Here is a 23,802-nt window from a genome sequence, read left to right as displayed (position 1 = left end):
GTAAAGTTAATGTTTTATTCTTGACTTTTCATTAATAAAAAGACATTTGAAAGGTCTCCTCCTTAACTTGAGGAGTGAGCAGCCGCTTCTTTTCACCAGACAGGGTGGGGTTTCTCTGGCCGGACGTAGCGCGTGGAAGGATCACGTTATTCCGGCCAGATCCTCCCCACCCCATCTGTTCCCCGGTTGGCCAGAGGGGGCAGTAGAGCCCAGGACTGTTGCATGTTTTTGCACATTAGCTACCCAAGGGAACACGGGGAGAACATGCAAACTCCACACAGAAAGGCCCTTTCACCAACTTAAGTCATGGGGGAACTAACACGCACTTCAGCGCCCACAGCCACAACGGGAATTGAACCCAGGATCTTCATGCTGTGAGACGGCTGCACTACCAGCGGCGCCACCCTGGCCCCAGTCCAAGTGGGTTCTGATTGATCGACACAGGTCTGTAGCAGGATGACATGAATCTAAGCAGGTCACCTGAGAAGTGGATTTGTCCTCACCTGAACTCAAGAACGCAGGTCTTTCCTTCCCAAATGAGAGATGAACATGGCAGTGTTGCCAACTCCTCAGTAAGGAAAGTAGCTATTGGCTGTCCCAAAAGTCGCTAGAAGTCGCTAAATGACGTAATCGCCTAATTTGCATAATTGGCAATTTGCATATAACTGTAATGGACGCTGTAGGAGAGAGGAATAACGTCATGGGAGAGACAAAAGTGAGTAAAAAACACCCTAAATATGTTTAGAACTACAAATGTACAAAAATAATTTCAACAATAACAACATTTAATGATTTTAATGCTTTGTCTAGATCCACATTACACACATCAGTTTTGTCCTGTATTGTTAAATGTTATAACAGCAAATTTAATCAAAAGATTGTTATGTAGGGGGAAATTGCTAGCTCTACAACCAACCCTCCTCCTTTATCCGGGCTTGGGACCGGCAAAGTGACCCAACAGAAAAAAGAAACGTTTACGTTTACATCCCGCTCTGCAAGCCAGCGGCGGCTTTGCGCAAGCGCATTTCATTTGCAGTCTGGACATGGAGTGGTGAGGGTCTCCTCTCTGCTCTGCTCTGCCCACCAGATATGTGTCCAATAACACCAGAAAAAGTCGCTAGATTTGTCGCTAGTCGCTTTTTTGAAAACAAGTCGCTATAGGGGTCTGAAAAGTCGCTAAATCTAGCGACAAAGTCGCTAAGTTGGCAACACTGGAACATGGGTGTGGATAAGGGCATGGTTCTGAGGGCGGAGCCGGCGGTAGGTAAGTGGAACCCCCCCCTCCTTGATGTACCCTTGAGCAGGACATGGAGCCCTGCTTTGGCCCCGTATGCTGATCAAGCTGTGACGGGTTTAGTCACAGCATCACACCACAACATCTGGAATAAAGACACAGCTCCAAACATGAGACATAACATGTGTTTGTTCTGCAGCCGAGGATCAAACACTTCATTCATGTTTCACTTCTGCGGTTACTGTGTGTGTGTGTGTGTGCGTGCACACGTGTGTGTGTGTGTGTGTGTGTGTGTGTGTGTGTGTGTGTGTGTGTTTGTGCGTGTTACGTAACAGCTCTCTGATGTTGGAGGGTGACGAATCGAGGCTCAGATGAGACCGAGCCGGGTTCTCTGAAATCTCAGCAGAACTGGAGCATCGGCAGCGTCTCCTCGGCGCAGTCTGGACCCAGACGGCGGCAGCCGCCGGACCTGCTCCGGCTCTAATCCCAACAGTCTGTCATGTCAGTCAACTCTTAATGTTATTTATAGTCTGGTGTCCAGGCTCCGCCCTCAGCCCTGCCCCCCGATGACTCCCACATGTGAACCCCGCCCCGGTCTGGTCCAGACGGGCTCCAGGTGGGTGTTTGACCCGGCTCCGCTGGTCCTGGGGGTCAGCGATGGTTGTGGACGAGAACTTTGTCAGAAATGGGTGAAGTCGGGGGTGTAACGGGAATGAACCATGTGGTGGGAGGGGTGAAGTATCTCCAGAGTCATTGCTGTCAGATGTGCTTCAGCCGGCTGCAGCCTCCTCCTCCTCCTCCTCCTCCTCCTCCTCCTCCTCCTCCTCCTCCTCCTCTCTCCCGTTAATCCCTTCACCTCCTCTGTCACCTTGTCCTCCTCTCTTCCACTCCTTTGTTGTGTCTTTCCTCCCCCTGACCTAGTTTTTCTTCTTCGCCCTCCTCTTTCTCCACCTGTCCCCCCTCTCCTCCGTCTTTCCTGATGTCAGGATTCCCCCCCTCTTTCCCGTCTCTCCTCTCTGGCGGAGCGGCACAACTGAGGAGGCAGCGGAGATGCTGAACATGCAGCAGGATGTTTCTCACCTCCTCCTCCTCCTCCTCCTCCTGGGTTCTCCTGCTGCTCCTCCTCGCCCCCCCCGTGCCGCCCCCACCCCGAGCCGTGTCTCCTCCTGGCTCAGACCGGACACGCGGTGCGCGTGGGAGTCCTGCTGCCGGCGCAGCGGGAGACACGCACACATGTGCAGGTGGCACTGGACCGCATCAGAGCCACGCTGAACCAGGACCGGGAGCGGGACCGGGACCAGGACTGGGACCAACACTGGGACCAGTACAAAGGCCAGGAACAGGGACCGGACAGGGATCAGGACCAGGGTCCACACCAGGACCAGGACTGGGATCCAGGCTTGGATTGGGACCAGGACCAGGACCAGGACCGGGACCAGAGCCAGGCCTGGGACAAGGTGAACTTCCTGCCCTACAACCTGAGCCTGGAGCTGGTGACCCGGCAGCTGGCCGCCACAGACCCGGACTCCCTGGTCCGGTGCGTGTGTGAGCGGGTGCTGGTCCAGATGGTGTCGGCCGTGCTGGCGTTCCCGCGGAGCCGGGAAGAACTGCTGCAGCTGGACCTGCTGGCCTCGGCCCTGGAGGTCCCGGTCCTCAGCATCATCGAGCACGAGGAGCCGCTGCAAACACAGGTAGGGGTCGACATCCGTGGTTCTGCTGGACCCAGCTTGACCTGAGGGTGACAGGTGTTTGTGTGTGTGAGAGAGTGTTCTGTGTTCCAGTTTAGGAACCTGAGTTCTTAGTGAAGAACTTATTAGTGAAGTTCTGAAATGTTCTTGCAGTTCTTCTATTGACCACTAGAGTCTGGATCCAGACCTGCAGTTCCTCTACTGACCACCAGGGTCTGATCCAGACCTGCAGTTCCTCTACTGACCACCAGGGTCTGATCCAGACCTGCAGTTCCTCTACTGACCACCAGGGTCTGATCCAGACCTGCAGTTCCTCTACTGACCACCAGGGTCTGGATCAGACCTGCAGGTCCTCTACTGACCACCAGGGTCTGATCCAGACCTGCAGTTCCTCTACAGACCACTAGGGTCCAGATCCAGACCTGCAGTTCCTCTACTGACCACTAGTCTGGATCCAACAGTGATTTCATCTCCATTGACCTCCATGTTAAAATGTCCAGCTTTGTGTCTGAAACAAACACATTTACAGTTTTGTACCAGGTTCAATGATATAAAGCAATAAATGTTTATATAATTAGGGTCTTGGTCTTTGTTTGGTGGCTGGTATGGCTAATACCTAGCTGTCGTTGCACTGACCTTTGAGCTGTGAATAAAGACCCTACAGAGCAATCATTCTTGTTTTTTTTTTTTTTAAACCGTGAGACGGGGAGTGCCGGGCCACGCGGGACAATGCCCCCCACGACCCGGACCCCCCACCCCTTCTCCTATGTGCGTATGCATCGTGTAAGGGGGGGAAAGGAGGGGGAGCAGATGCCGAAGCCAGGAGGCAGGACCAGCAGAGCCGGCCCTGAAAAGACGCCCACGCTCCCCCGCCGGCCATCCAATTGACGGGGGCCGGCCCTCCGAGCCGGGCCAGGGCCCCACCGTACCTCCACGGGCGCCCCCAGCGCCGCCGGAGCCCCCAGACGGAGGGGGAACCGGTCCAACATCCCCCCATTCATACTGACAACATAAGACATAGACACCTGGGAATGGTGCCACCCCGCCGCCCCGCCCGCCCGCGCACCCCCCGGCCAGGGGAGGCCCGATCCCCGGACCCGGCCCCATCCCCCCCAGAACAATCATTCATATGGTAAAGAGAAGGGTTGTGGTGTTGACATGTTTGCTGGTTCTGGGTTGGGCTGGAAGGTTCTGGGAGTAGGTAGCTTGAGTTAACCGAGCGTCGGCTAAATACATTTCCAAGCAGAAGTCTGGTGGGACCTGTACTTGTTAGACCATGATGCTGGTCGTCTTCCTGACTCTCTGAGCTGGTCTAATCCCTCTTACCTGCAGGTCAGCTTCCAGGTCTGTTGGCTCCACTCATTTACAACAGACCTCTGTGTAGTAGGAGCAAAAGAGATTCCCAAGAAAATCCTCCGAAAACGCTGGGCCACATCAAAGGAAGCCTGTCCAGTTCCTCTGAAACAATGTGCAGCTTCTGCCCAGAAAAACAAGTCAGACGGGTAAAGGTAGCACGAGGAGACGGGGAGGGGGCGACATCAGAGTGACAGCTGGGGGATCCTTCCTGATCAAAGAGGCTGTGAACATGTTTGTGAAGGATTCACATCGTCTCCTCACACTCCTGAAAAGCAGCAACACGTCTGAGAACCACTAAACTGCTGCAGAAAACAACAGATTCAAAGAAGTGATGAAACTGGAAGAAAACTAGTTCACCATAAATCTGATTTCATTATTCATCCCCAAAGGGAAAAGAATTGCTGTTGTAGTCATGATTTGGGGGGGGTGATGAGGAAGAGGATCAAAGGGAGCAGATTTCTTCATCAACTGTTCAACATCTGCGTGAGTGTGAGAGACGGGGAGGGGGAGGGGTTTGCACCTGACGGAACCGTCCAATCACAGACCAGGACGACTCACCAGTTCATCCATCCGTCCATCCATCCACCCATCCATCCATCCATCCATCCATCCATCCATCCATCCATCCATCCATCCATCCATCCATCCATCCATCCACCATCCATCCATCCATCCATCCATCCATCCATCCATCCATCCATCCATCCATCCATCCATCCACCATCCATCCATCCATCCATCCATCCACCATCCATCCATCCATCCATCCATCACACCAAGACCTCTGAAGAGATTGTCTCGGTACAGCTAATCTGGTCCATTTGAGGTGTGAATGCTCCACAACCCCGATTCAACCCAGCCACAGGTGGACTACAGGTGTTTGAGCTAAAAGCCTTCCAGAGAGAGGTGAGCAGTGCACTGTGGGTTTTGAATGAAAACATAAAAAAATATGAAAGTAACTCTTACAGTTGAAGACCAACAGCTTTATCTACAGAATGTATTGTTTGTCTAGAGTGGTACAAACAACATGCGTTGTGTTGCTGTGGTCATCAGTTCTTCATTTTAGGCCGGATCATCACCAGTCTAGAAGGGTGGTCTCAGGTCCCAGTTGTCTCCACCACATCCTTGCAGAACCAACAGAGACAAACAGACCAACTAAAAACCAGTTAAAACCCCTCTCGTCACATAGACTTTTAATGACCATCAAGGAGCTTTGAATCCGTCTTCAGTAATACTGATGTATCTGTCACCAGACCCAATCATACTAGATCAGATCTGGATTTGGACCACAATACAGTAGGATGAAATTGCTGTACATCAAATCTGGACAGGGACCAGAACACAGTAGCATAAAACCCTTCTAGATTAAAACTGGATGTGGACTAGACTGCAGCAACATGAAATCATTCTACATCAGAGCTGTTAATTAACCAAGTTAATTGTTAACAACACAGCCTCATCCTTCAAGCACGAACATGACAGACTGGAAGATCGAACTGGTTTCACAGTCATTGGTCCATTTACGTTCAGACTTCTCACACATCTTCCCATGACATTTTATTGCCTTGGGTCTCTTTGCCTTTGGGGTTAGTTACCAGAACCAGCAATTAAATACAATTATTTCATAAAATAAAGGAAAATCATCCCCAAGGGGGATAATGTTTCCATCAGCTTTGTAAATGAACAAATTGTGATTGTGAAGAGAGACAACTGAAACTTCTACAAAACAATAACAAATAATAAATAATTTTTCTCAAGGAACTTAGTTTTATGATTCTGACACAGCATGTCCAACAAAGGAGTTAATTCCTCACGAAACTCAACAGACATTCTAGAGTCATCCTCAAGTTCGGGATCCCCTCCTCCTCTGGGGCCATCCTGGCCTCCCACAATCCCTCAGACGTGGCTGGCCAAATGTACGAGGAAGTTGGCTGAAGACAGTTCATAGGTCATAGCGGATGTCTTTTTGAGTTTTTTTTCTTTTTAGTATGATCATAGAACTTAAAGTGCCAGAAATACAAATAGATTCTGCACCTCCATCACTTAATCTGGAAGGACCCATCAAGCAGAAGGAGGCACAAGGTTGTCCCATAATGGACACCAAAATTGTTATGGAAATCCCATCTAACCTTAACCTTAACTTTCCTGGACACTTCCTGAAACTCACTATCATCTCCGCCCTCCCTGTCTTGCCCACATCTTTTACCGCGGGAGATGTATTTTGCTTTGTCCTCTTCTGTCTGTATATATCTGTTTGTCTTATGAATAACTATTCTTTTTTTCCAACAAAATTCACCATACATTAATTTGCATAAATCACAACACACCACACAGTCACAATACTGCACACACCGAACCCATCACTGTCTTGTCTCTTCATCTGTCCTCTTCTGTTCTGTTTCTCACTATTGCTGATCTTAGTCCTCTTTGTCAGAATCAGGGTTTCATCTGTGGATAAAATATGTCAGATCCGAGTGTCAAAGAGGCCTGATGAATGACCCACACACTCACACACACCTATGCACAAAAAAACCTAAAATCTTCCGCAAGAATGAAATGCATATATATGTGGGTGTGTGTGTGTGTGTGTGTGTGTGTGTGTGTGTGTGTGTGTGTGTGTATACTAACTATTAAGGTATAATTGAAAAGTTGTTTAAAAAAGCCATAAACAACATACATTCTTTAAAAAAAAGGACTACGTAAGACAAAGATGAATGGGTGTGTACTCAAACTACAGAAGAGTATTAGGGCCAGGCAGGAGAAAAAATAAAAATAATATTTTAGAAGAGGAAGATTTTTTTTTCATTATGCACTTCCGGGCCACTTTAGGTCCCCGGTTCGACTCCCAGGCCCAGCAGGGTCTTTCTGTGTGGAGTTTGCATGTTCTCCCCGTGCTTGCGTGGGTTCTCTCCGGGTACTCCGGCTTCCTCATACAGTCCAAAAACATGCATATTAGGTTAATTGGTAATTCTAAATTGCCCGTAGGTGTGAGTGTGAGTGTGAATGGTTGTTTGTCTTTATATGTGGCCCTGCGATGGACTGGTGACCTGTCCAGGGTGAACCCCTGCCTCTCACCTGAAAATAGCTGGGATAAGCTCCAGCAGACCCCTGTGACCCTGCAAAGGATAAAGCGGGTATAGATAATGGATGGATGGATATGCACTTCGAGAAAAAAGATGATATGTCGAGAAAAAAGTCGAAATAATGAGAAAAAAGTCTAAATTTTGTGAATAAAGTTGAAATGTTGAGAAAAAAGGCGAAATTTCGACTTTATTCTTGAAATTGTATTTCAACATTATTCTCGACATTTTCACTTTTTGCACAATAAAGAAAAATCTTCCCTTCTCAAATATTTTTTCTCCAGGATGGCCCTAATACTCTTCCGTACTCTAAAGGCTGAAATATGCTTCTGCGTCACACCAACGCAGAGCACACGCCGCAGCCGTGACGCCGTGCTGAACCCTTCGGACTTCTCCGTCTCTCCATTTGGTCGCGGTGCAGTAGCCCCCGCGGCCACTAGTTAGAGATCTTTTTCTGAATGGTTTATCCGACTTTTTCCGGTCACAGTAAATCAAAGAGATAAGGACAACTATTGTGCAAAAAACAAAAACAAAAAAAATCACATATAAACGAAGAAAAGAGCCCTGGAAGTTCACTACTGCTTCAAACCGGAAACCGGAAATGCTTCGCTTTCAAACGAACCAATCACAGCCCTCTCGGTCTGCGTGTGGTCTGCGTCTCCTCGACGCGTAGTTACAATTTTCAGGAGGTGCGCGTCAGAGACGCCGCAGGTGACGGCGTGTCCTCTGCGTCGATCCAAACCACACGCCGTAGACACGGCGCCATTTTGACGCAGAAGCATAATTCAGCCTTAAGTGTTCTCCCAAACAGGAAGCATTTGTAGAGACCGTGCTCGTTTCTAGACGGTCCTCCAGACAGTCAGGATCAAACACTGTGATTGATTGGTACATTTGTTGGTGTAGATTGGAGATTGTCCATGTTTTAACTCTTCCTGGTGGCTCCTTCTTGGTTCTGCTGTTTCTTTTTAGAGTCAGTTTCACCTGCAGATGGTAACGGGGGTTCCTGAGTCGGCCGTGTCCAACCTGCTCTTGGCGGTTCTGCAACGGTCCGGTTGGAGGGAGGTCACTGCGGTTCTGTGTCCGGGCTGGGAGGAGGCCCACGGTCTGCTGCAACTCCTGGACAGTGTGAGTGGAGCCTCCTGGCACCTGCGGGCTCTACTGGACTTGACGCAGTTGGCCCATGATGACACGCAGATCCATGACTTCCTGTCCCGATACTTCAAACAGAACCGGCCCCCACCGGCAGCGGTGCTTCTGTTTGGGGAGGACCCGCAGTGCGCCGCTACGGTGCTGCGCAGCGCCCATGACCTGGGCCTGACATCCCCTACGGTGCAGTGGGTGCTGGGCCAGCCGCTCTGCCCCGACCTGCTGCACATCTTCGGGCTTCCGCTTGGCCTGCTGGCCTTCGGGGAGGTGCAGCGGAAACCTCTGGACTTCTACATTAGAGATGCCCTACAACTCATCACCAGGGCCATCGCTGCGGCAACCATGGTGAAGCCGGACCTGGCTTTGATCCAGAAGACGGTGAACTGCTACGACAAACCAAACAGACCCACAGAGCCATCATCAGGACGCTACCTGTCCAGGTAACTGCTCCTTCTGCGCTTTGCTTAGGGTGTTTTCAGACCTGTGGCCCGTTTGTTTTGTTCTGATTCAGGGGCTAAATCCATACAGTTGTTTCGTTTTTTCATTTGTGGCGTTTGTGTTCACAAGGCAAGCGTCTGTAGCGGTTCAAAGCTGTTAACAAATGCCATGAACCAACTGTTCTCTCATTGGTCAGAAATGAATGCAGAAGGAGTTTCCTCTTCCGTACCCCGGGAAAAACAACAACTATGGAGCATCGTAAGCGAGTGTGGCTAGTTTGTTTCTGTGTGTTTCTGTGTACTGAGTAGATTATGTTCTCACTGCAATGAACCGCTCCAGGTCTGGAATGGAAGCGAGCCGAGACCACCTCTCCTAGGAGATCTCGGCTCGCTTGTTTTGTGCCGCATCAGAGCGCGATTGCTGTGTTCACATATACCAAACGAAGCGATCTTTAGGGGGAAACGCTCCCTGTTTTGAAACAACTGCTCCAAACGGGACAGGTGTGAAAGCACCCTTCGTCAGTGTTTCAGTTTCTGTTACTGACACTTTCGTGTAAACAAAACCAGGTCCAGATTCCACCAGTTCCAGCCAGTCCAGGTCACAGTCCAGATCAGAGTACTGACTGACCTCACATCTGAGGTAGTAGATGTTATTCAACAGATGCTTCGTTAGGCGTCGAGGTCTGAGGTGCAGATGAGGTCAGACAGGAGTCTAAAGGGGTTTTTCAACTAGAATGCTGCTGTCAACTAGTCAGTCTTCAGTGTGCTGGGGGGCGAAATTGTGGAGGGAAACATTCAGAAGTAGGAATCAAATATTTATTTGTTGCATTTTTGTGCAGTAATATTTTTTAAGAAAATGCAACTAAAAAAGTTATTTTCTTACTTGGTGAATTCATCACTCAAAGACTGTATTCTTGAAGGTTCCAGGGGAGAGGACTGCAAACTTTAGTGATGACACCAGTATACCAAGATATTCTGCACCACAAAAGGATTATTATTTCAACTGCTGTTCAGATTTGTTGGCACTTAATTTGTCACTGAATCTTTGTAACCTTGACAAATAAAACGTATAAACAAAAGAGGAGACCTCTCTTTTAGCGTTTATGTTGAAGATCACACTATAGGTAGATGTTTATGGACCTGGCCAAGAAATAAACAGAATATGAATTATTCCACAAGTGCTGCATCAGAGTATTTTGTAGATGTCTGCTTCCTCCTCTACAGCCGGACCGGCTCACCGCAGGCTCCAGCTGCTGTGGTATGTCCCGTGGCGTTTCAGACGCCTCTCCATGACTTTCACACAGATTATGTGGCACAACAAGTCAGCATCGTAGTTTCACCAGTTTGATATCACAGTCATTCCTTTTCAGAAGGCTACGCCAGCTTCCCCTCAAGCTGCCAAAAGCATTTTCCTCAGACATAATGGACTTTTACACCCACTGCATGTTTATGAAGACAATAGCAATAACATTCACTGTTCCCAAGCGCAGGTTGCCCACCCCTCCAAAACCAGCACCGCCGCCCCGCGCACAGGCAGCAGACAGGAAGCAGCACCCATTATTTTGTGGTCACAGTAAAAGTAGAAAAATAAATAGTATAAAATAAAGCGAGTGAGTGCAGCACGCCGTTGCTGCGCTAAACGCCGTGAGTTCCCCGGCGCAACAGGGGGGGGCATGTCCCCCCGTCTTTTCAAAATCATGTTTTTGTCCCCCCCACTTTTTATAGTTTAAAAACTAACGGTAGGATCAGCCATTAACTGCAAATCACACCCTGTGCGAAGGGCCCGGCAGCCCCGCTCCCCCTCCTCCCTCCCGTCTCCCCTCAGAGCTGCTCTAGGCTGATTTATGGTTCTGCGTCACACCAACGCAGAGCCCACGGCGTAGAGTACGCGGCGACGCGCACCCTACGCCGGGCCCTACGGCGTAGGCTCTGCGTTGGTGTGACGCAGAACCATAATTCCGGTTTAAAAGTAAACAACATGTGCGCACGTACCCGTGCATGACAGGCAGACACACACGGGGAGAAGGGACTATTTCTTTAATTTTTATTTTTATTAAAACTTTATCCTTATGAACGCAATTGTTATATAGTCCAACTTTTAATCAGAACACTTTCTTTTTTCCTCTTCGGCGTGGAGTAGTGGGCTCGGAGCGGCATTCAAACCCCCCCTCCCCCCCCCCCCCCCCGCCGCCTGCTCCGTTATCAGCATTTAGCACTATTTTATTATAAGTCTGATATATGTTGTGATATGTGATGACATTATTAGGAGTATGACATGAATCTGGCTTCATTTCACCACCTCACAGCCTGCGTTGCCAGTTCCCTGTGTCTTAAGTAAATTCTTACGGGAGGGTCCTAGTTGCCAAAAAGATAAGCAGATTTTTCAGTTAGTTTTTTTTTTTTTAGATCCGAGGCTTTGCGTAGAAGGTGGCTTCCGCAACTTTCAGGCGCTTTTTCTCCGCAAGCAAGCTTTATAGATGAGGCCTGGGCTTTTCTAGTGCTTTCCTAGTTTTGAAAGCTGAGAAGAGGGTGTAAAAGTTTTATGGAAATCTGTTGGACCGCTGTAAATTACCATGAAAGGATATACAATAGAGACCAATACTGCACAATGTGACCTCTATTACATTTCAGTTATCATCCAAAGGGGAAAAGGAGGGAGGGAAAATTAGTGAGATCAGGCTTATGTCTGCTTGATGAAGCTTTATTGTTTTGATGCTATTTGACGAGAGACATGTTTTTCTCTGGTTCTCTGGAGCTAATAGCACAAAACAACACCTCTGTATACTGGAGACAGAGTTGGTCTGCTGCGGTCTATCACTTTGGACAGTTCAGTACACACAAACCTGAAATAACAGCCACTAAAATGAAATGAAATGGCAGAAAAATCGTTGAAGGTCGGTACTTCCTTACAGGCGGGCCAGAATACATAAAATAAGTCTTCTGGGGTTTGAGTTACACAGGCTGATAAAGTTCTCATAATCCAAACTGTATCCATCTGCTCCAGAACCGTAACCGACCTTTTAATCACAGTTAAACTCCCCTTACGTCATGTGAAAGATGAAGTATGGTCGTTTTTATTGTGGTAATTCTGGCAAGAAGGTTTATTGGTAAATTTATCCAGCATTTGAGGTTTCCTTCTATTATCTTTAAAAGGGGTTTTAGTTAAGACTAATTAACTCTGACAGTTTAAGAGAAACATTAATTCCCAGATTGTTTATATTGCCTGTATTGGGTGAGCGGGGGGCAACGTTAGTTGCTACATCTCAACTGCTAGAGTTCAGAGGTAGTATGGTGGACTTAGAACAGTTAATAGTGTAATCTGAGATATCAGAGAAAGAATTATTAAGGTTGATGGTTTGGAGAAGTGATGTTGATGGAGTTTGTAAGTACAGGAGGATATCATCAGCATATAAACTGATTTTATGGGTCTCCAGTCTTGATTCCTAAAATGATACTATTTTTTTGTATGGCTGCTAGTGGTTCTATAAAGATGGTGAATTAAAATGGGGAAAGTGGACATCTTTGTCTTTTATCCCTGTGTAAAGTGAAATACTGTGATATTAATAGTTTGTGGTGACTGTTGCCATCGGTGATGTGTGAAGAATGTTCATCCCATTTTTTAAATGTTCAAAATACAAAGTCCAAATTAACTTTATCAAATACTTTTTCAGCATCCAATGAATATGTGGCTGTTGGAGTGTTTCTTTGCAATGAATAGTGAATTAAATTAAATGGCCTGCTGGAAAGAGTAAAATCCAGGTTTTAATATTAAAGAAATCATAGCTGTGTTCATTTCTGCAGGGAGCTTAGACTTCTCCTTTTTGCTGCGAGTCTTTTAAATATGGGTGTTAGGATATTCCAAAAATGCTTATAAAATTCTGTGGGGAAGCCGTCTGGACCTGGTGATTTGGTATTAGGCATAAGTTGGTGTGTTTAATGAAGCTGTTAGAGTTGGCAGCTTATGAAGTTTTTTTCTTGGTCTTCTGTAAGGTGAGGTAAGTTGATATTGTTTAGAAATTTGTAAATGAATACATACATGATTTCTTTGGGTTCTTGAACAATGTCTCCTGTTGAGTTAACAACTGGTATTTTTCCTTATTTCTCTAAATCTGATTGGCCAAATACTTACCAGATTTATTGTTGAAGTCAAAATGTTCATGTCTAAGTCTTTTGATGAGAAATCTAGTCTTTTTGTTTAGGTATTTATTCAACTGTAGTTTATAGTTTTGTTGACCACACTGAATTTGAGGTGTTTGAGGGGTTATTTTCATTCATAGTTTGTAATTCTTTAATCTTCTTTTCAAGGCTTGTTTCCTCCTGTTGCTCCTTCCTTTTCTTATGGGAGGAATATGAAATGATCTGTCTTCTTAGCATAGCTTTGCCTGTTTCCCAAAGGAGTGATGGAGTTATGTCTGGTGAATCCTTTATTTCAAGGAGGGATGTCCAGTTTCTCTTAACATAATCATTAAAGTCAGGATCATTAAGTAAGATGTATTAAATCCACCTGTTGCTCATTTTTACAGATTTATCTTTATTCAAGGTCAGAGTGATTGCTGGATGATCACTAATAATAGGATCTATTATAATTTCAATCACTTTTGAGATAATAGAATTACTAATAAGGTAATAGTCGAGTCGTGGATTGATGAACTTGTGAAAAATAAGATAATTCTTTGTCTTTATGGCGTTTTAGACTTTAACAGCCCCCAAGACCACAATCTGCCATAAATTGTTTAATAGCTTCTGAAGATTGGTTTGTTTTACTGCAGTTATTAGATTTATCCAGATTGAAAACTGTATTAAAATCTCCACCTGTAATCATTAGGGAGTCAAAAGGGTTAGAAATAGCTGTAAAAAATAAAGTATGAAAAAAAGAAGAATCATTGTATTTTGGTCCATAATTACTGGCTAGGGTATTGTCTTTGGATGAATCGCCCCTCAGGATCTGTGATTGTACCATTATGGATTAATGAGGCATTTTTGAGATTTATAATTGCTACTTCTCTCTGCCTTTAATTAAATCAGCAGTAATTATGTGACTAAACTGTGGAGTCAATCATTTTTGGAGGTCTGATTTAGAAGTATGTGTTTCTTGTAAAAGACATATATCGGCCTGCAGTTTATTAATATAATGAAATATTTTATTTATTTATCTTTTTTACATGTGAATTAATTCCTCAGATGTTCAAATTTAGGAGCTTAATTGAGTTCATAATGTTTGGATCTTATTTTCTGATTCTTGTGTGAATCTTGGAGACGTATCTAAAAGCCTTAGAATCTGCGTGTGTGTGTGTGTGTGTGTGTGTGTGTGTGTGTGTGTGTGTGTGTGTGTGTGTGTGTGTGTGTGTGTGTGTGTGTGTGTGTGTGTGTGTGAGAGAGAGAGAGAGAGAGAGAGAGTGAGGTGTGTTTTTTCATTGAATAAATCTATGAAAGAATAGAAAAGAGAAAAGATGAGAAGCCAAGTGGATAGAAACACATAGAGAAGAGAAGAAATGAAACAGAACAGTCAAACAAACACATACCACGTACAAAAAAAGGACATGCACATTTTTTACAGAGTAAGACAAAGGTAAAAAGAGAAAGGATAGAGTTTCCCTTTGAAACCAAGGTGCAGTGCTATAGATCAAAAGGATTACATTATGAGTTATGAACTATGTTGGCGTGGGTTGTACGCTGTAAGAAGAGCCAGGGGGTGATGTTCTTGTCACGGAACATCTGACCATCTACGGCATTGATCAAAAGCATACTGTTTAGATCACACTCCTCCTGCTCAGCCTGTGGTATGGGGAATGTGATCATTTAAATGGTAAGGAGGACTAGATTCATTGATGCTACTGTGATCCTCCTGCTGTAAGACAAAATAAATCAATAATATGATCAGCAGGTAGGAGGCTGCAGAGAAGTGTGTAAGACAACGTCTCTGTGTCCTGGTCTCAACCCTGGATTGTCAGGTTTTAGGATAACTAATAAACTTGGCATTGTTCCTAGATAAAAGAGCTGCTCCGGCCAAAGTGGGGTGGATGCTGTCTCTCCTAATCATGCCAGGTTTTCCCCAGAAGGACTGCCCATTATTTACGTATGCCATGTATTCTGCTGAACAGCCAGCGGTTGAAGGATGACACACAGCTAAACATATCATGACCAGCCCCACATTGTGTTATTTTAGTGACCTCCGATCGGCCTAACCAGGAGTCATTACTACTGGCATGAATAACAATGCGACCGTATTTACATTTATCCTTAGCCAGCAGTTAAATTTGCTTTGATGTCTTCCACTCTGGACCCTGGATTACATTTGTCAACGGTTGCTGGAGTCTCTAATGCCCCCGTTTTCTGACTATGGAGTTGGCAGTTATCAAGGTTTTTTTCTCATTGGCTGTGTTGCTAAGTGGGGAAATCTATTAGAAGAGTGGACAGGTTGGTGGTGAACCAGAGAGTGGGCTTTGGGACTTTCCCTCCACTTCCTGGCGGTGGAGACAGATGGCCTGAGATCCAGGCTCTCTGCAAAGGGGCCGCTGACAGAATCTGCTACGTATGCGGTTCTGCACCGACTGATGGGGCCTGGCTAACTGTGCGTTGATATTCCACAGCTGAGCCAAGCTTTCAACTCTGACAACTTTGCCTCCAAAAAAAGACTACACTTTTTACAGGTACCACTATCACTAAAGGAGGCAGGGGAGTAACTGATCATGAAGACAGGAGAGGAGGGGAGGCAGCTAGAGCCAATGGTTAGCAGTAAACTTAAAACATAGACAGAATAACAGGAATAAAGAAATGCCACGACACCAACAACTCCACCAATGGATGCAGCAGTAGTAAAAAGTGTGATCTAGATTTCACACTGGGAAATGTATGGCTAAACAAATAAATGTAATGTTAATTAGTGATGCAAGCAGGAGAGATAAAAGCTACAACACACATGCCAGGATAACTGGAAGTGATGCAATATGATACCACTGTCACCTACCTACCACAATACTGCCTGACAGTAGTGGAGTAGAGGCCAGCAGAAGTGAGGCCAAAACTGCCATGGATACGCCACTTGTCACACCAGCAGGCATGGACAGGCAGTGTTCCTGTAGTGTCCCAGCGCTTGACAGTGAGATAATGGAATTACTAATAAAGTGATAGTCGATGCGTGGGGAGGATTGATGAACTTGTGAAAAATAAGAGAATTCTTTGTCTTTAGGGGGTTTTGTCTCCAACAGCCCACAAGACCACAATCTGCCATAAACTGAAGATTGGTAGTTATACAGTACGTTTTACTGCGGTTATTTCATTTATCCAGGACAGGATTGAGAACTGTATTAAAATGTCTTGTGGAGTCAATCATTTTTGGAGGTCTTATTTAGAAGTATGTGTTCCTTGAAAAAGGCATATGTCAGCCTGCATTTTAGTAATATAATATTTAATACTTAGGAGCTTAATCAAGTTCATAATGTTTGGATCTTATTTTCTGATTCTTGTAGCTGTGCAAATGTGAACATTTGGACAAATGCTTGGCATAGACGCAGTGTGTGTGTGTGTGTGTGTGTGTGTGTGTGTGTGTGTGTGTGTGTGTGTGTGTGTGTGTGTGTGTGTGTGTGTGTGTGTGTGTGTGTGTGTGTGTGTGTGTGAGAGAGAGAGAGAGAGAGTGAGGTGTGTTTTTTGGTTGAATGAATCTATTAAAGAATAGAAAAGAGAAAAGATGAGAAGCCAAGTGGATAGAAACACACAGAGAAGAGGTCCAGAACAATGTTTGGAGACAACCAAACAACTCGTCTTTGGTCTCATCTGTCCATATAGGACATTGTTCCAGATGTTTTTCCAGATGTTTTGTTCAGTTTTGTGAACCTTACTTGTGCCCCCATGCTCCTTTTAGATGGAAGAGGGTTTCTCCTGGAAACATGCTTAGTGACTCCTACAAGCTCTGAGATTTACCTTTTGGTCTGATCTTGAGTTGAATCTGTTGAAATGTCCACTCATAGAAGATTGACAGCTGGCTTGAATAGTTTCCACTTGTAAATACTCTCTCACTCTTTCTCACTGTCACTCTGAAAAGTCTGCAAATGATTTTAGAACCCTTATTAGAAAGGTGGCCTGAGGTAAATTACAAGGTGCCCACCTGTGCAGAGGCCTCAATCCCTATCTTACCAGCTGTTTTTATTCTCCTGCAGGTTTCTGTTCAATGTGTCTTTCTCTGGACTCACGGGCCCCGTCCGGGTCCACCAAAACTGGTCTTGGGTCGTGACCTGGCAGCGGTTCCACATCTGGAGCTTGCGGCGGGATGCACTGGGTCAGCCCACCTGGGTGACGGTTGGCAGTTGGGAAGGGGGTCAGCTGCAGGTGGAGGACCAGGGGGTGTGGCACGGACCAAAGCTCCGGCAAAGGATGGACGATATGAGCAGAAGGGTCAAGGGACGCTGGAGGGTGGGTTTGCCGGTTGCAGGAAGTCGGGTCAGAGTGGTGACCCTGGTGGAACATCCCTTCGTGTTCACACGGGATGTGGATGTCGACGGCATCTGCCCCGCCGGACAGTTGTGCCTGGACGCTGGAACCAACAACTCAGAGACTCTGGAGCGGTACTTCAGGGAGGTGGCAGGGAAGAACAGCAGTTCCCTGCCTCTGGAGAACAGGAAATGTTGCTATGGATACTGCATCGACCTGCTGGAGAAGCTGGCCGAGGACCTCGGCTTCAAGTTCGACCTTTACATCGTTGGAGATGGAAAGTATGGCACGTCGAAGGGGGGCCGCTGGACGGGGCTGGTGGGGGATCTCCTGAGTGGTCTGGCAGACATGGCCATTACCTCATTCAGCATCAACTCTGCCCGCAGCCGAGTGATTGACTTCACCTCACCTTTCTTCTCCACTAGTCTGGGCATCCTAGTGCGTAGTAAGGACACAGCAGCCCCCATTGGGGCCTTCATGTGGCCCCTGCACTGGTCCATGTGGGTGGGCATCTTCCTGGCACTACACATCACAGCACTCTTTCTGACCCTTTACGAGTGGAAGAGTCCATTCGGTATGACGCCTCACGGTCGGAACAGAGTGAGGGTGTTTTCATACTCGTCAGCTCTCAACCTGTGCTATGCAATCCTGTTTGGACGCACCGTCTCCTCCAAGACACCGAAGTGCTGGACTGGCCGCTTCGTGATGAACCTGTGGGCCATCTTTTGCCTCTTGGTGCTGTCCAGCTACACTGCCAACCTTGCAGCTGTGATGGTGGGCGAGAAGACGTTTGAGGAGTTATCAGGGATCCACGACACCAAGGTGAGACAATGTTGACTGATTTTATGCTTCTGCTAGTTCAGTTTCTTCTGCAGTTGAGACTTTTACCTCTTGACTGGGACAGATGGTACTTCATGCCCAATTTCTTATCAATTAAAGGTAACAGACAACATATATAGATACCTACACACATATCATAATAACAGCAACACTAAGAAGAATATAAAGTAATGGTGATAATAATAATAATAGTTAGAGTTGCGAGCGGTGTTGACCGGGCCTTCACCTGCGCACGTCAGGCCTTCAGATACAATAGGGCATTTTCTGTTTATAGCTCAGGCCCTAATAACAAAAACAGTAACAGCAATAGTGAAAATAATACGAGAATAAACAAATAAATATTTAAATTCATTCAAGCCATTTTAATCATGATATAATATAGACATGGAGTATACACAACAAACAGGAAGGAGCGTAGGGTTTATCTTGTAAAGACCCTTTTCACCAATACAAAAATAATTCCAATACCAAACAGTTAAAGGAGCTTGAGGCTCCTTTTAAGAAATGAGACTCAATAGCGCCACCCTTCGCCACAACGGCCGTCGGGGGTACTGCAGCCAACAGCGAAGCCGGCACGGGAGAACGGGGAGAACGTTCATGACGTCACATCCGCAGGACAGCGCGGGAAATTCGGGCCCACAATTGCAGCACATTTTGCAGCACACAGCCTGTTCAAGGCAACGGAGAGATACACTAGAGGAATCATTCTTTTTGGTTTGGAACGCTTCATCTGACATTATTACTAGAAAACTTAAAACGTATACGAATTTTTTTCATAAATCCTGCCTCTATCCTGCCTCATGCTCCTTTAAGAGATCACATCATAAAAAGAGACTTTTCTCTAGTGAATCAACTGCTACATGCTAGACACACTAGCCGGTTAGCGGTTTAAAGGGATTGTGACATGAAAAACACATTTTTCTTGATTTTTTGTGTTTTGTTGGGTGTCTTGACATCAATTACACCCAAAAAACAACGAACTTTTAACATTCAGTGTATTGTGTGCTTTCTGGGATTTTCCGCATAACTATGCAAAAACGGCGCATGTGGTTTGGTGGCGGATCGTTACGTAACGATCCGCTAAATCACCGCCCCCTCCACCCAGCTCCCTGTCTCCTCTCCTCTCCAGCGCACCATAAAGGCTGATTTATGGTTCCGCGTTACACCGACGCAGATCCTACGGCGTAGGGTTACGCGGCGACGCGCACCATACGCTGAACCCTACGGCGTAGGCTCTGCGTCGATTTAACGCGGAACCATAAATCAGGCTTAACACGGAGCTGTTTAGTGTTTAGAGCCTCTTTTGTTCTAATCACCGGAGGAAAACTGCTAAGAAGACCCGCGGCCACTGACTGGACTTAAGATAAGGGGACAGTGCTGCTTGCATGCCTTTATTTTTATGATTGTTTGCTGTGGTTCGCCCTCCTGCTTTTCCGTGCATGCTTCGCCTGTCGCTCCGACGCCGCTGTGAGCGTATGGCTGGAGGCATAGGCGCCGAATTATGTTTTTGCTGGTGGGTGCTGAATGTCATGTAGTGTAGTGTAGCAATTCAGCAACGTAGATTTAACAGCGGTAACGGACATGAACGCCGCACGCACACACACACAGACACACACAAATAATAATCAAATTCTAAACAAATTCGGGTGTTCATCTGAGGAAAAAGGAGGCTATTTTTCTATAGTTCATAACCAAGATCATTCTTTCTTCCATCTTGATCGTTTCTAATCTACAACAGTAGAATTTAATTTTTTTTTAATTTCACCGTGCGCCCTGTGACGGCATCTGGGCGGTGTCCAATAGGAGAGAAGGTGGATGGAGAAAAAAAAGTTGCAGCTTGTAGATCAGAGACGATCAACATGGAAGAAAGAATAATCTTGGCTGTGAGTCTGTGAGGAGCTGTGGGATGAGACTGCAGGACTATCGGGACATCAATAAAAAGGGACAAAAGTGGAGAGAAATCTCCCAGAATTTGGACACACCTGGTGTGTTTAAAAGTGGTAGAAATGTGATATACTTTTGCTCTTTTAACAATAAAATGTTAATTTAAAATAAAATATAGCATTTCCATGCTTCATCTGGGGATCAATTGAATCATTGATCAATATATGGTTATGAAAAGACCACGTGTCAATACTTTTGCAAACTGAAGCACTACAGGTCCGCTAAAATGACTGACATGAGCTAAAAAAAACAACATAGTTCAGAAAGGTTTTTTAATAAAATATGATTCAGCCTGACCTGGCCATCATGGAGCTCCCGAACGAGCCTTTATTCCCCCAAATCCTGTCTTCATGAGGATTTCATGGACCCATCCCCTCCTTGCTGCTGCTGCTCGTCTCCTCCTCCTCAGAAGAAGAACTAAAGCCAGGGCTTTTCTTTGAATCAGGGACACATGCATTTTGCAAACCGAGCTGTACGTCCAAATGAGTGGGAAAACGGCGCCAGACCGGAAAAACTTTTTTTCAGTCGCCAAGCAACTTGCAACAAATGTGTACACAGGTGTATGCGCGCAGGCTCTGCGTCACTCAGACCCTGCGCTCTTGCGCAGCGGCAGTACATACACTTGAATGGGAAAGCCGGCGGCGGCTGTGCGCCCTTTATTTGAAAACCGCTTTAGCCAATCAGTGATTGTTGACATGGGGGCTCCCCTACTCGGCTCTCCCCGTGGGTGCTCGGCCATCTCCGTGGGTGCTCGGGCCCCGAAGCACCCACGGTTCCGGCGCCTATGGCTGGAGGAGGAGGAGGTTTGGAGGAGGAGCGGAGCAATGATTGACAGGAAAGGGGGGAAAGGAAGCATTTTTCACGGCGCAAAAAAACACTGTAATAAAAAGCCAGGAAAAGATTACTAGAGTGAAGTTTTTCTTGTTACACTCTTTTAGACACATTTGAGGGATGTTGCCCAAGACTTTTAATAGTGTTAAAAGCATGTTAAAAATTATGTCACAATACCTTTAAAGCCAAGAAGAACACTCTGACACAAATAACATAAAAACAACTTAACTGTCTTCTATGTATGTTTTGTTTAGTTATACCTTTTGTGTTGGACTATCATAAATCAGATTCCGTGGAAAATTCCACTAAATGAATTGGATCACAAATCTCTGGGAAACATCAGAATCATTTTTGAAATGGTTTCAAAAGCCAACTATGGAGGACTTTCTTTTGTAAATGTCCAATGTTTTCTTGTTTTCATGTAATTCCTAAAGTAGCATGGACTTGTGAACTGTTGTTGATTCTATTGGCTGTGAAGATTCCATAGAAGTGTCAATAATCCATAACTCGGGCGTGGGAGGTGTGTACATTCGGTGTCGGAGCTTGGTCCACATTGCCACCAGTATGTCAGACTGGTTTCCACTGAGGATTGGAATCGCAGAGGCTGCCCTTTGTCACTGATTTTGCTCAGTACTTATAGACAGAATGTCTAGATGCAGCCGAGGAGCGGAGGAGGTCTGCTTTGATGACCTTAGAATTGGGTCTCTGATTTTTGCAGATGATCTGATTCTGTGTCTTCATCAGGCCATGACCTGCAATTATAACTGCAGCAGTTCACACTCAGATGTGAAGCAGCCAGGATGAGAATCAGCACTTCCAAATGGTTCTTATCCAGAAAAGGATGGAGTGGCCTCTCTGGGTCTGAGATCAGTTCCTGCCCCAAGTGGAGGAGTTCAAGTATCTTGAATTGTTGTTCACAAAAGAAGAAAGAATGGAGCAGGAGATTGACAGGCGGATTGGTGTGGCGTCCGCAGTGATGCAGACGGTGCATTGTTCTGTGGTGGTTAAAGAAACAGCTGAGAGGGAAAAGCTCTTGATTTACCAGTCAGTGTACGTTCCTACCCTCACCTATGCTCATGAGTTGTGGGTAAACACAGAAAGAACGAGATTGCAAGCGGCTGAAATGAGTTTCCTCCACAGCATCTCTGGGCTCTCTGTTAGAGATATGAGGAGAGGTTCAGTCATCCAGGAGGAGCTTAATGTAGTCACCGCTCCTTCACATGCAGAGGAGCCAGGTAAGGTGGCTCAGGCATCTGGTGAGGATGCCACCACCTCTCTGGAGAGGTTTTCCGATTACAGAGGTGTCAAAAGTATTCACATTCATTACTCAGGTAGAAGTATAGATACTAGAGTTTAAAAATACTCCTGTAGAAGTTGAAGTATCAACTCAAGTTTTTTACTCAAGTAAAAGTATAAAAGTACTGCTTTCAAAGCTACTTAAAGTATAAAAATAAAAGTAATGTAAGGGGGAAAAAGCCATTAAGGACAAAAGCCATTGAAAATGAATGTATCTTAGTATAATGCAAATATATTAAAGAACCATATATGTGTACTATTGAGCATTAACATGTGTTTCAGAGAGCAGCAGATATGATGACTAGTTGCCTATAAGTGTTGTAATGGTGCAAAAAGTCAAACTTCAGAGGCATGTTATCATTTATCCTAACCTTTATTGGAATGTACATCCAAGTTTAGTTGCAGGAATCTGAGGGAACGGATGTAAGAACAAAACTGGACAAGAACATCTGAAACAACCACAACCAAATTCACTCTATCCGGATGGAGCAATTTAACTGGATAGTTTTTTTTAAAGGCCGAAATGAAATAGAGTAACGAGGCTGTTTTTAAAATGTAAGGAGTAAAAGTAAAAAGTCGTCTGAAAAATAATTACTCCAGTGAAGTATAGATAACCAAAATTTCTACTTAAGTAAGGTAACAAAGTATTTGTACTTTGTTACTTAACACCTCTGCCAATTACAGAGGGTAGAACCCAGAGAAGACCGAGGACCTGCTGGAGGGATTATGTTTTCTCAGCCTCCGCTGGCCTGTGAACGACTTGGGATCCATCCAGATGAGCTGGACAAAGTGGCCAGGGAGAGGAAATTCTGGGCTTCCCTGCCAAGGCTACTGCCCCTCTGACCTGACCCCGGATAACCAGAAAATGTGTGTGTGTGTGTGTGTGTGTGTGTGTGTGTGTGTGTGTGTGTGTGTGTGTGTGTGTGTGTGTGTGTGTGTGTGTGTGTGTGTGTGTGTGTGTGTGTGTGTGTGTGTGTGTGTGTGTGTGTGTGTACCAAGCAAAATCAATGACCGCCTCATTACTTCCCTTTGAGTACATGAGACATGACTTCTCACACATTCATAGGTGGTTGATGGCTGTGTTGAGGCCACAAACCCCAGACCTTGCACTTCCTCAGGGAAAGTCTTTCTAGTCCTCATTCTTTCTTCCTGAAAAGACTGATCATCAGGTTAATCCCGATGAACATATAGTAGATCTGCAGAGAGCATACCCGAAGGTGATGAACTTCCTCTCATCCTTCTGTAAACACAGCATACTTTGAGTTAGAGGCGCTGCCCATTTTAAGCGAACATCCCATAAACCAGATTGGTTTATCTACAGCTCTGTGTCATCAGCCAATGGTTTATGCAGCTGAAAAAAATACATAAAGTACAACCCAAAAAGTTTAGCTTAGGTGCAGGTGTTGAAAACAGATGTAGGCAAAATTCAGGAGGTGTTCAGAAACAGAGAATAATCCAATTTGTGCGTGAGAGGGAGAAATACAGAGGTGACAAGTCAGCATATGCAAGAGTTTGGTTGTGTA

At 45.7% G+C, this 23,802-nt stretch overlaps 1 protein-coding gene across 1 annotated transcript in view; it reads left to right on the top strand.

The window, feature by feature from the left end:
* The first annotated feature begins 1,218 nt into the window (after positions 1-1,218).
* grin3bb (glutamate receptor, ionotropic, N-methyl-D-aspartate 3Bb) overlaps positions 1,219-23,802 on the top strand; it is a 58,733-nt gene continuing 36,149 nt past the window's right edge. Inside the window, 6 exon segments of the mRNA XM_061738944.1 lie at positions 1,219-1,260; positions 2,340-2,363; positions 2,365-2,536; positions 2,675-2,925; positions 8,328-8,944; positions 17,098-18,190. Coding sequence (XP_061594928.1) covers positions 1,219-1,260; positions 2,340-2,363; positions 2,365-2,536; positions 2,675-2,925; positions 8,328-8,944; positions 17,098-18,190 — 2,199 coding nt within the window.

This window comes from Cololabis saira, chromosome 13 (genome assembly GCF_033807715.1).
Source record: "Cololabis saira isolate AMF1-May2022 chromosome 13, fColSai1.1, whole genome shotgun sequence".
Taxonomy (NCBI): domain Eukaryota; kingdom Metazoa; phylum Chordata; class Actinopteri; order Beloniformes; family Belonidae; genus Cololabis; species Cololabis saira.
The sequence above is the reverse complement of the archived record's forward strand: the minus strand, read 5'-3'. Positions and strand labels throughout refer to the sequence as shown.